Source organism: Nothobranchius furzeri, chromosome 12 (assembly GCF_043380555.1).
Source record: "Nothobranchius furzeri strain GRZ-AD chromosome 12, NfurGRZ-RIMD1, whole genome shotgun sequence".
Lineage (NCBI taxonomy): Eukaryota > Metazoa > Chordata > Actinopteri > Cyprinodontiformes > Nothobranchiidae > Nothobranchius > Nothobranchius furzeri.
Genome location: NC_091752.1, coordinates 59094651 through 59108641, shown reverse-complemented (window position 1 = coordinate 59108641; position 13991 = coordinate 59094651). Strand labels below are relative to the sequence as shown.

Sequence of the window (13991 nt, the reverse complement as noted above, 5' to 3'; positions counted from 1 at the left end):
CAGTACATTACAGAAAATAATTAACTTTATCACAATATGCTCATTTTTTGAGAAGGGCATGTATTGCTATCAGTGGGACTTTCAAGCTGCAACCGAGAGGGGGTGCTTTATTCAGTTAGCTGCTCAGGAATATTGCTTGTAGTTTGGAAGTCCGAGACCACCTCCTGCAGTTGATCTATGTATTTGGACTTTCGATATTCTGTGTACCCAAAATCCCCATACAAAAGGCAAAAGAAGCACTTAAGTACAGGGAGTGCAGAATTATTAGACAAATGAGTATTTTGTCCACATCATCCTCTTCATGCATGTTGTCTTACTCCAAGCTGTACATGAATTGTTGTTCAATAATTAAATTATTCCTCAAAATTACAACTTGCCTAATAATTCTGCACTCCCTGTAGATGGCCAGATCCTGAAATGGATATAAAAACCTGAGCAAGATAACCATTTTTATTGCATTGACCCTCCCAATCAGGGGAGGCAATATATGGAGGCAATATTCTCGATGCCTCAATGTGGTATCTAAGTCTTGAAACTAACTCTGCACAGTTCGTTTTAAATAGTAATTGAGGATTTCTTGTCAGATTCAGACCCAGGTAGGTAAAATGATTGTTTGCAACTTTAAAAGATAAGGTGTCCATAAATTCTCGAGTCCAGATTTTTACATCTTTATGGCCATCCTGATCTAACCAGTCTTGTGAGTGTGCACCACAGAGCAGACTACTGGAGAAAGATGTGGCCTTATATCTTTTACTTCCCGGCCGACAGGATGACAGCTGGTGATGGTTCTCATTCATCCAGGCCATGGTAATCCAAAAGGGTTCAAATGAAGGCAACTGGACTTGTTTGGTTTCTTGAAGACGTTTTGCTTCTTAGCCGAGCTTTGTCAATTCTAACTGGAATATGGGAGAGTCAGTCTTATAAGCTGTAGCTGTCTGTTGTTATTTAACAAGCCGAAACTACTCTGGTTACCCCTTCTCTCTACCCCTTGATGAGTCGTTCAAACTTTAAATCTAATCAAATTGCACACACAAACACGCTTAAGGACATAGATAAAAAATAGAACACAATGGGCTGAGTTCAGATGATCCAGACAAGCTAAGTAAAGGAAACGCCATCAGGGGGGCCATCTGCCCCGATAGCAGAAGATCCGCAGCAGCAGCCGAGGCACCGACACAGGGCGCCCAGGGGAGGGAGGGCGGAGTCCCCCCTCCTCCACCCAGGCACACCGGAAAGCACCCAGGCCGCCACAGCCAAACTTTTTTTTGGGGGGGGGGGGGGGGGGGCAGGCAGTCAGTGTATTTTATCATCCTACTACTTGGACATATGCTGGTGAAGGTTCTCATTGATCTAGTTCATGATAATCCAAAGAAGTTTGAATAAGGGCAACTGGTTTTCTTCGGTTTCTTGATGATATTTCACTTCTCGCCTGAGGAGCTTTGTCAGTTCTAACTGGAATATGGGATAGTCTTGACTCTCAATTCACAACGAGTCATCTCAAAGGAAATTTACAAAGCAAACATTCCAATTGAACCTACTTATAGTATTGAATTCAGTTAATTATTCCATTTGAAATACATCTAATATTTACATCATCATATTTTTAATATTAACAATAAATACTTAAAAAAAAGGGCACAGGGGAATTCATCAGACTTCTGGTTTAACTAAATCTTAACTGAATATTTGAATATGCCTTCCTCTTTCTCCTCAGTATATCCACCACCGGCTTATTCATCTGACACCTGCTGACTACGATGACTTTGTCAACATCATCCGCAGTGCTCGAGGAGCTTTCTGCCTCACGCCCGTGGGAATGATGCAGTTTAACGATGTGCTGCAGAATCTAAAGAGAGGCAAGCAAACCAAGGAGCTGTGGCAGCGCATATCCCTGGAGATGGCAACATTCTCCCCCTGAACAGCACACTAAGGAAGAGCCCAAAACCTCCAGCTTTATTACTGCCACTTCAGTGAGCTAAACACATTCCTGTTGCCCTCCTTTATCAAGGGCCTTTGCACTCCTGTTTGAACTTTGCAATCACTTCCTTACAGTGAATCCTGTGTTCCTGACCCACAACTTTTTGTGTGTACACCCTTTCAGACCTTTGTTGATTTGCTATTCTTTTTGTGTGTTAATGTGAATAACGGTGTACTTTTTGTTTTGTTTGTACTCCAAACTAAAGGTGTTCCATCTTCTCAGCATGTTCAGAACTTTAGGTTTCATTTAGGCTTTGAATTAAATCGCTTATTGAGGTTAATTATCAAGCTGCATTCTATTCCAATCCTATGGATGCTGTAAAACACTCACCAAAACGTTTTCTCTATCCATCAGTTACTTTGCAGTATGGGACTAAAATAAAAATTTGGTTGATGTTTCAGTATTTTTCTGTAATCCTTTTGATGCTTTTTATGGAATTAGATGGGGTGGAATGGGAAAAGAATGTGGAATTTGAATTTCTAGCATGTCTGAAGATTGATGTTAACAAACAAGTTAGACTTATTTGAGTTATGCTGGTGCTCAAGCCTGTCCATCACATCTGCCATCTAAAATATTTTAGTGATTCATCAGCCATGTTGAGAATAATTGTTTATTGTTGTGTACATCTTGTTTTAGAAGTGAATTTCTTCTTAGATTTTGTTTTGATAACATTTCTCATCAGTCAGGAGGACTTACATCACAGGACGACTTGTAACAACATACTGATCTTACAAGTTCAGGAAAACAGACTTTGAACCTCTGTTTTCGTGAAGACCTTTACCTTCTCCTTTGGGGAACTTTAGTTGGTGAAACAAAAGTTGCTTAAAAACACACATGCCAATTTACATCTTACTTTTAAAGCTTCTTGTGACACACACACACACACACACACACACACACACACACACACTGCCTTTCAATAATCCAGAATCTTCAATTTTAGAAACTACTGTTCTTTAAACTCTTTATAGTAGAGTGGGTGGATATTTCTACAATGATTAAGAACACAAACATTTTTTTAGTTTGTTATTCCAGTGAGCTACAAAAAAACCATGTAGTTTTTATGAACAGACTAGTTACCCACTTAGGTCATAGTGTTCTGTTGAATTGAACATATATAATGTTGTCAGTGGATGAGAAACACATCGCTGGACCTCTCCTTGGGATTCCCCTCGAGGAGCTGGCCCAAGTGGCTGGAGAGAGGGAGGTCTGGGCCTCTTTGCTTAGGCCACAGCCCTCGCTACCCGACCCCAGATAAGCGGACAAAAATGGGTTCATGACCATGCTAACCTCCACTCGACATCAGACTTGATTGGTGAAACCTCTCCTCAGTGTGGTTAGCTTTGTGGTGCTGAAACCTTAAAATATGTGGACGGTCTGTAAACACCTGAACTGGTTCTGAACCAGCTCAAACTAGTCATCAGCCTAACAGGTGAACTTGACTTTGCAGAGAAAGTACTGTGGTATTTTTGTATTCCTCAGAAGTGTAGCCTAATTCAAAGGTTCTCTATGTATTATTGCAAAATTTTCTGATTTGGAACAAAATGATAAATACGATTAAAGCAATACTGAAAGTGTAGTGTTCACTTATTAAACAATTAAACACTAAACTCTGGTCATTTTTTTCCTGCTGAAACCATAAGTCTCCTGGCATATCTCACATTCGCTTTCGTCTTACTTGCCAGCCTTAAAAGTTTAAAAGAGCTAAACTGAAGATACTTTTGATCAGCAGTATTGACTTATAAAGAAGAGAAAATCCTTTTATTGACTTTCAGTGGGCAAATAATGGCACATTTAAACAGGGGTTTATCTTAAATACAATCTTCCTACTTCCTTGTCTGGGCTCTCCCTTAAAAATGCCAGTTGACATTGTTTGTGCATCTGGATGCCCCCCGGTAAGGTTTTCTGGACATGTCCAACGAGGAGGAGACTGAAAACCCAGGACATGCTGGAGGGATTATATTTCTAGGCTGGCTGTGGAACGCCTTGGGATTCCCCAAGTGGCTGGGGAGAGGGAAGTCTGGGCTTCTCTGCTTAGGTTACTGCCCCTGTGACCCGATCCCAGATAAGAGGACAAAGAAAAAATTGACAAGCTACCTACACTGTACAGATCAAATAGAGGTTACTTAAAAAAATGAGTTGAGCATCAAGATGTGTGAACCTAGCCATAGTTGACATATATTTTAGAGTAAATCCAATTTTTTTGTGTGGCTGTTCAAATAACTGATTTAGATCTGATGCATTTTTGCCAACAGTATGAACCTTGCCAAAGGCAAGATATTATAAAGTAAAAAAATGAATGTACATTTTTGAAAAAAGTTTAGATCAAAACAACAAAAATTCAACATTAAATGTGTTCGGTTTAAAAGTTAATTCTAAAACTTAACATTACAATTGTCCAACTTAAACAAAAAATGTTATGTTTATTTATTTGGCAGACGCTTTTATCCTAAGTGATGTACAATTTATAACCTATAGGGCATGTTGTGATCTGTGGGGGAAACTGGAGTACCTGGAGGAAACCCACGCATGCATGGGGAGAACACGCAACTCCACATCGAAAGACCACAGCTGGGTTTCGAACCTGCAACCTTCTTGCTGTGAGGCAACAGTGCCAACAACTGCGCCACCATGCAGCCCATAATTTAATAAATCTCAAAACATTACTTGAATTAATTAAGAATCAGAAAAAGTTTAGGAGAACTTACTAAAATATGCCTTAAAAAATTTGAAATGTATTTTTCTTAGGTGATATTCAAATTGGATTCCCTAACCTGATTAAACTTTATTTAAAATGATTTAATGAGACATTTTAATTAAAAATCTAAATCAATTTCACAAAGAAAATATAAATTTATTTACAATGGAAAATTAAATGTATAATATAGCATTTGGCCACTAAATTGAACTTCCTATGAATCCACTCCTATAATCTGGTATAATATCCTAAATACATTCACCTTGTCCAAGTTTGTTTTCAATGTTAACAGATGACTACAAGCAGATGAGTACAGGATAAATATTTATTCCATGAGCACAATGTTGGTTCTCCTAAAATGACAAAATACAGCAACATATGAGAAACTCTGTAGATTAGGGCAGTTGTTCCCAAAATGGGATTAGGCATCTACATGGGATTCCCCACAGTTTTGTCTGTGCTGAGATTGTGAGGTTAGCAAGATTTTATTTCATTTTATTTGTAAAATTACATTTATAAAATCCCAATAACACCCTGCATTATAATCAAAACTCCATATAAACGTTATAGCTTTGTGGTGCTGTAACTTGAAGATAAGTGGACTGATCTCTGTCTGGACACCAGAACCGTTTCTGAACCAGCTCAAACTAGTCAACAGCCTGGTTGCCTGGTACCAATCTACCTTATAGTTTACATCCTCAACTGCAACCTCCCCATCTGTCATCCTGATCTTCTGTGGCATTTTCAAATAAAATGTCTTGTATTACGCATCCTCAACTTCATCCAACACATCTTTCATCCCAATTTCATGTAGCATTTTAAAATAACATACAACCAAATTTGACATTATTGAACACTTCAACTACATTCAATGGTTAATCCCTCAAAAACTGATGAAAGGTGGGTTAGATGTAGTCGAGCATGTGTACTATAAGACTGATACCTCAAAGAGTGGGGTGGAATGGTGCTGCGCAAACGGACTCTTATAGTACACATCCTTGACTGCAAGATCAGGATCTTTCATCCCGATCTGATGTGGCATTAAAAAAAATCGCAACAAAATTTGACAATGACAATTATTCACTAAATACAATAGTTAATCCCTCAACAGCTGTCTGGTTCAATCAATCAATCAGTCAAAGCTTTATTTATAAAGCGCCTTCCGCAACCCTGTCAGGAAGCCCAAGGCGCTGAACATGGTACAGTAGAAGGTAAATATATTGAATAAATAAAAAAATAAAAGCAATTAAAATTACAAATTACAAAAAAGGTGAAACATTCTGGTACAGGACAAATGTGTAAAACAATGGATAGAGTGAACCAATGAAAACTGAAATAAATTCAACATAAAAGAGGGTCAAAATCAAACATGTTCAGGAAACGCCAAGCGGAGGAGGTGTGTTTTTAGGCGACTCTTAAAGACTGGAAGAGATGGGGACAGCCTAACTGAGGGTGGCAACTGGTTCCAGAGAGACGGTGCTAGGACTGAGAAAGCCCGGTCCCCACGGGTACGACACCTAGAACGAGGGACAGTGAGCAGGCCTTGGTTGTGCAACACTAATCCACTTTAGTCTTATAGTACATATCCTAGACTACAACCCGGTGACATTGTTTGGGCCATTTTAGGGGGTCGTCAGCGAGAGGTGGGTTGGGGAGGGAGAAACATCGGCTGTCGGGAACTGATCGTGATGATCAGGCGCTGATGAACAAATGATCAGAATCATGTACTTTTTACAGACAGAGAGCAATGGTTTGGGCTGGGGCTGGTACCAGTACCTCTGCCACTTTTAATTATAACCTTTAAGCATTTGTTTGTCCTCAAACTTATCATACCATACCAAATTTATTTATATGGCGCAATTAAAAGCAGCATGGGAGCTGACCAAAGCTGACCTCCCAACATAAAAACAGAAACATACAATTGCCAATATAACAGACAGAATACAGCCAACAGATAAAAACCTATAAAGGCAAATAAAACCAGCAAAAAAAAAAAAAGACAAAAAAATCACAATCTAAAAGCCTTATTATACAGGTCCTAATCAAAAAATTAGCATGTTGTGATAAAGGTCATAATTTTCTGTAATTTACTGATAAACATTAGAATGTCATATGTATTAGATTCATTACACACAACTGAAGTAGTTCAAGCCTTTTATTGTTTCTAGTATTGAGGATTTTGGCATACAGCTCATGAAAACCCAAAATTCCTATCAAAAAATTAGCATATCATGAAAAGGTTCTCTAAACAAGCTATTAACTCAATAATCTGAATCAACTAATTAACTCTAAACATCTGCAAAAGATTCCTGAGGCTTTTAAAAACTCCCAGCCTGGTTCATTACTCAAAACCGCAATCAGGGGTAAGACTGCCGCCCTGACTGCTGTCCAGAAGGCCATCACTGACACCCTCAAGCAAGAAGGTAAGGTACAGAAAGAAATTTTTGAACGAATAGGCTGTTCCCAGAGTGCTGTATCAAGGCACCTCAGTGGGAAGTCTGTGGGAAGGAAAAAGTGAGGCAGAAAACGCTGCACAACGAGAAGGTGACCGGACCCTGAGGAAGATTGTGGAGAAGGACCGATTCCAGACCTTGGGGGACCTGCAGAAGCAGTGGACTGAGTCTGGAGTAGAAACATCCAGAGCCACCGTGTACAGGCGTGTGCAGGAAATGGGCTACAGGTGCCACATTCCCCAGGTCAAACCACTTTTGAACCAGCAGCAGAAGCGCCAGACCTGGGCTACAGAGAAGCAGCACTGGACTGTTGCTCAGTGGTCCAAAGTACTTTCTTCAGATGAAAGAAAATTTTGCATGTCATTCGGAAATCACGGTATCAGAGTCTGGAGGAAGACTGGGCAGAGGGAAATGCCAAAATGCCTGAAGTCCAGTGTCAAGTACCCACAGTCAGCGATGGTCTGGGGCGCCATGTCAGCTGCTGGTGTTGGTCCACTGTGTTTTATCAAGGGCAGGGTCAATGCAGCTAGCTATCAGGAGATTTTGGAGCACTTCATGCTTCCATCTGCTGAAAAGCTTCATGGAGATGAAGATTTCATTTTTCAGCACGACCTGGCACTTGCTCACAGTGCCAAAACCACTGGTGAATGGTTTACTGACCATGGTATTACTGTGCTCAGTTGGCCTGCCAACTCTCCTGAGCTGAACCCTAGAGAGAATCTGTGGGATATTGTGAAGAGAAAGTTAAGAGACCCAACACTCTGGATGAGCTTCAGGCTGCTAGCAAAGCATCCAGGGCCTCCATAGCACCTCAGCAGTGTCACAGGCTGATTGCCTCCATGCCACGCCGCATTGAAGTAGTCATTTCTGCAAAAGGATTCCCGACCAAGTATTGAGTGCATAACTGAACATAACAAGTGTGGCCAAATAATCTTTCCATGTGTGAGTGCCCTCTTCTTTTTCCAGGGAGTTTTATTTTGAGAATCATTTGTGTGTAACCTTATCTGTAAATTTTTTTCTACATTTGGTATTTATTTTATATATGGGCTAAGAAACTAATAATGATTCCTTCAAATTAATGTACAAAAGCTAAGTTACACTAACTGCCATATCCATCCTTTATTTGATGATATTTTATGAAGTTTTGTTAAGAAGGTATTATTATAGTGATAGCTGTGAAATCCAAAAGAAAATGGGGGTCTCTGTGTGTAGGCCCTGTTTGCATCTGTCACATTTGGCATCACGAACAGGATCGATACCATCAGCGTCAGCCTGAAGAAGCCGGCAGCCGTCGGCGAAACTGTAGCTACAAAACAGGTAAACAAAACTGTTTCTGTGTTTAAAAAAGAACGAAAGCATGGAATTAGAACCACGACACAGTAACAACACACCTAAGATGTTCAAAGAGAAATACGGACAACAAGGAACGAAGGACTTCCGCCGTTTGGAGCGATTACACCAGAAACACGCACGTCTAAGAAACCACCTTCGCTTCTGTTTAAGATGCCGGGATGAAAACATCACACCCACAAGCCTACAGCTGAAAACACCGATCCAGACCAAGACAGCACAAAATATAATGGAAAGAGCACAGAGAGCACTACTCAAGGAGAGGATAAGGAACGTCATAACCAATCAGAGGCGTGTGGAGGACGAACTGGAAAGAGGACACCTGGACTTGAAAAGGAAATACAAACTTGATAAACAAATGGAGGAACTAACTAAAGGACACATGATGGAAAAACAGGAAAAAGAGTTCACAAAAGTAAAAGAAAGACACATAAAGAAGTTAAACAAACTCATGAACATGAAAAAGAGGGGAGAAATACAAGATAACTCCACACCAAACTCATGGGTAGGTAATATTTCACAATACGAACTAACAGAAGCAGAAGAGAGCATATTAAAGAAAGGTTTAAACTTTGCAGTCACACCAAAAGAAATACCATATGATGAATTTATTGTAGCAACAGAACTAGCATGTCAACAGATCACAGATGAGGGAAATAAAGCAGAACTCAGAAATAACATAGTTGGGATATTAAAAAACAGCCAAATTCAACACAGCAGTATTACAAAAGAAGAACAATCAGCCATGACAGCTTTATCCAAAAACGAACAGATAATTATTCTACCGGCAGACAAAGGAAGAACCACAGTGGTAATGGACAGAGAAAAATATAAACATCAGATGAACCAGATGCTAGAAGACAAAAATACATATGAAATACTTAAAAAAGACCCAACAGAAAACATTAAGAAAAATATGAAAAAATTACTGAAGCCACTGCACGAAAAAGGCAAAATAACAGAAAAAATGTATAAACACTGGATTCCCACGGCGAATATAACACCAAGAATCTATGGAACGCCAAAAATTCACAAACAAAACACCCCGCTTAGACCAATAGTTGACAGCATAGGTACACCAACATACAACATGGCAAAAGATATCAGTAGAATCATCAGCCCGTTATTAGGAAATACAGACCAACACTGCAAAAATAGTATAGAACTGGCAAAAGAACTAAAGGAGATTACAATAGAAGGTAACGACATACTCATCTCACATGACGTCACGTCCCTGTTCACAAAAACACCAACCCAAAAAACCATAGACATAGTAGTTAACAGAATCAGACAGGACAAGACTTTACACAAAAGAACAAACCTCACAGCAGACGACATAGCACAACTGATAGGACTGGTAGCTAACTCCACTTACTTCACATACGATAACACAATATACAAACAACTGGAAGGCTTCGCCATGGGTAACCCGTTATCAGCCACCCTGTGCGAGTTTTTCATGGAAGACCTTGAACAAAAAGCCATAGCCACCGCCCCCCCAAACTGCAAAATAAAATTATGGAAACGCTACGTAGACGACATACTGGAAATCATACCAAAAGGTCAAACAGAAACACTAACACAACACTTAAACAATATTGACGACACGGGCAACATAAAATTCACTTATGAGTCAGAAACAAAAGGCAGCATAGCTTTTATGGATATGAAAATTACCAGGCAGACCGTCGGGACCCTAAACATAAACACATACAGGAAACCAACACACACAGACCAATATCTATTATGGACATCAGAACACCCCACCATACACAAAATGTCAGTAATCAGAACACTATATCACCGAGCAAACATAATAACAGAAGAAAGAGACCGTAAACAAGAGGACAAGCACATACAACATGCTTTAAAGACCTGCAGATACCAGACATGGGCAATAAACAAAGGAAAACAACAAACAACAACAGAAAGCAAAGAACAACCCAAAAAAAGAACCAGAAACACAGAAAGACAGGAACCAAAACCAGCGATAACCCTACCATACATCAGAGGCATAACGGAAAAAATAAGAGCAACAATGAAAAAACACAACATAAACACACCAACAAAACCATACACAACAGTTAGAAACAGACTAGTGCACCCAAAAGACAAAATATCAGCTGGACAAAAATGTGGAGTCGTTTACGAAATCCCATGCAAACTCTGCAATAAAACATACACAGGAGAAACCGGACGCCAACTCAATACACGAACAATAGAACACAGAAAGGAGTGCGAGAAAGAGGCAAATCGTAAACACACAAGAGCAGCAAAAGAAGAAGCAGAAAGTACAATAAAGAAGTCAGCCGTAACAGATCACTGCATAAGAGAAAACCATATAATGGACTGGGACAACACACGGATCATAACCACCGAACAACAGAAATACAAAAGATGGATAAAAGCAATCGAGATAAGGAGACGTGGATGTGGGACCATGAACAGGGACGACGGAGTTTACATGCTGGACCACGCATGGGACTGCATCGTCGGAGAGGGGAGAGCGGGCAGTAGAGGGCAACAACGTTCTCTGCTGCCCGCAGATAAACGGAGAAGGAAGTGACGCGCCACCATCAGCGTCAGCCTGAAGAAGCCGGCAGCCGTCGGCGAAACTGTAGCTACAAAACAGGTAAACAAAACTGTTTCTGTGTTTAAAAAGAACGAAAGCATGGAATTAGAACCACGACACAGTAAGAACACACCTAAGAGGATCGATACTATTAAACCAAGTCAGTGCTATCAGGCCACTAGTGTTTCCAAAGTGTATTGCAATTTCATAGTAACACCATGATGGCAGGGGGAATAGATGAACGGCGGCAACAGCTAGAAAAGCTGCAAGCTAAGTTTTCTGAACAGTCCTCATACTTGCAAGACCAAACAGCTCTTCTTGAACAGGCTACACAAGAACAGAGAGATGCTAGCAAAGATGGTGATTGACCAAAAGGCCCAAACCACCGTATTCATTCAGAGTGATCGTAAATGTCCTGATTTCAAGGTTGCTTGGCTCTTTTGGAAAAATAAGTCATGTTAAGGTGGCTGGGCGACAGGCCATTGTAGTTCCCCCACGCTGTGAAACATCTACTGAGGGTTGCTGTAGGGTTTTAAAAAAAAGTCAAAATGCCAGCTGTTGGTTGAAGCAAAGCCCAGTGCTAGTCTGCCACGGGGACTGCTGGTAGCAAATGTTTTGCCACACCCATTAAATAGTTAAGTGCCTGTAAGACTCATTAATACCAGCCAAAAGCCTGTGGTTCTACCCTGTAGGGCTAGAGTGGCAGAACTCAGTAAGCCTGAAAGAGTGCTACCAAAATAGTTAGTTACAATGGAAGAAGTAAATACATTGAACTTATATAGCACTTTTTAGGACACTCATAGACGCTTTCATACACTCACATTCACACACTGCTAGTGATGGTAAGCTACTTTGTAGCCACAGCCACCGTGGGGCGGTCTGACAGAGGCGAGGCTGCCATTTGGCACTGTCGGCCCCTCTGACCACCACCAACACAGGCAAGTTGGGTGAAGTGTCTTGCCCAAGGACACAACATCAGAATACCCCAGACAGGAGCTAGAATTGAACCAATGACCTTCCGATCAAGGGCCAACCCGCTCTACCACCTGAGCTACTGCTGCCCCAGTAGATGGGGAATTACATGTAAAGGCAGTGAAATGCCAAATCAGATCTGAAGTTACATGTGCTGAGCCCTTGGTGGTTCCTGTGCAGGCTAGCATTGATGTCACCCAGGTTCAACAGCTGAATCAGCTCCTAGATAAGCATCTTGATATATTTTCTCGAGATGACAGTGATTTTGGTGAGACAAGAGGTTTTGGTTAACAGTTGCAGTCCCTGGGCATCACCTGCTGTTATTGTGATAAAAAAAGATGGCACAGTGCATTTTTGCTGTGACTACAGTAAGTTAAATGCTGTGACTCAGAGAGATGCCTACCCCCTCCCTAGAGTTGACGAATCTCTTGATGCTCTTGGTCAGGCTGTTACGTCCCTCAGCTCGCTAGAAGTGACGTGTAGGAGGGAGTAAGAGATGTTGTTTGTAGATGAAATAATAACAGAGTAAATGTGTCTCCAACAAAAGTATTTTTATTAAACACAAAGAGCCTATAAAAGGGGGAAAGGACTAACATAAAGCGCCAGGCCAAAAGGGCTGGGAGGAGGAAAAGTATACAACTAAAAATATTCAATATGCAAACAAAACACTAAATTAACAAGAGACGTCCTGTTAAGCAAAGACGCTCAGGGGGGAATCCAAAAGGGGAGTCAAAGGCCAGTCCGAAGTCAAAGTTGCCAGAAATCCTAATTATCACGAGTCTAAATCACTAAATCACCGAAATATTTCTAAGCTAACCCACACACAAGCACACAAGGAGGTGAGAAGCCTGAACACCTTCGTGCCCAAACTTCCCTGTACCTTCTCCCTGACTGAGAGCACGAGAGCAGCTTTTAACAGCTGTCAAGTAATTGTCAATAATTAAACACAGCTGGGCACTGGGAGACGGACGAGGCAGAAGCCACTGAGGCCATCTTGTGGCCGAAAAGAGGCACTGCACGTAACACAGGCCCAGCTCTTTTCTATCCTTGATCTCACAGCTGGATACTTCCAAGTAGCGGTTGATGAACAGGACCAGGAGAATATTTGCCGTCACCACTCCATTAATGATTCATTCAAATAAATGTGCAAAAGCTAAGTTCAACTAACTGCTATATCCATCCTTTATTTGATTATATTTTATGAAATTTTGTTATTAAGGTATTATTATAGTGATAGCTGTGAAATCCAAAAGAAAAAGGGGGTCTCTGTGTGTAGGTCCTGTTTGCATCTGTCACATGTGGAAATGGCGTATCACTGCCATGAGTCACCATCTGCTCAGGCAGAGAAGAGAAAAAAAAAGGGAAGAGTTTTCTGACACAGCATCTTGTCAGCAGCAGCTGACCAACCAGTGGTTAATTACTCTAACAGAGAGGTAGATTCATGGAGGAAAAGAGACAATCAGAAATATAGATGGTGAGCAAGCACAAGAAATACAATGTCAAAAGAGGAGTGTGCTTCACTTGAAAGTGGGCATGATGTTGGAAAAAAACAACTTTGTAGTTATAAACAACTAGCTGCTGCTGATCATGAAACAGAAGACATTGTCATTGTGCGGGTCCACAAAGAGTTCCCCCACAATGCAGTAAAAAGTATGTTACACTCACACCCAGGCCTTTTGACTGTTTGCACGTAAATGTTGTTGACACCTTGCTGCGTCCTGCTCCAGGGAGGGAGCTTACTGTTTGTGTCTCTAGCACTGCTAACTGCTGCTGGACCACAGTGGACCCCACTGCTCTCGTCTGCCATGGCTGTTAAGCTTCCCGATTTTTGGCTGCACAATCCCTCAGGATGGTTTTTTCACATTGAAATGCAGTTCGCCCTGCATGGAATGTCTTCTGACGTTACGAAATACCACCATGTGGTCACTGGACTGGATCCACTTTCCACCCATCAGGTGATGTGCCTGC

The 13991-nt window shown here is 41.0% G+C and overlaps 1 protein-coding gene across 2 annotated transcripts in view; it reads left to right on the top strand.

Moving 5' to 3' along the window:
- Positions 1 to 2381, top strand: part of zswim8 (zinc finger, SWIM-type containing 8) — a 103826-nt gene extending 101445 nt beyond the window's left edge. For both annotated transcript variants that reach the window (XM_015945550.3, XM_015945549.3), the window contains one exon: positions 1715 to 2381. In XM_015945550.3, coding sequence (XP_015801036.3) covers positions 1715 to 1918 — 204 coding nt within the window. In that variant the 3' untranslated portion in view covers positions 1919 to 2381. The remainder of the gene's footprint in view (positions 1 to 1714) is intronic.
- Positions 2382 to 13991: the final 11610 nt, after the last annotated feature.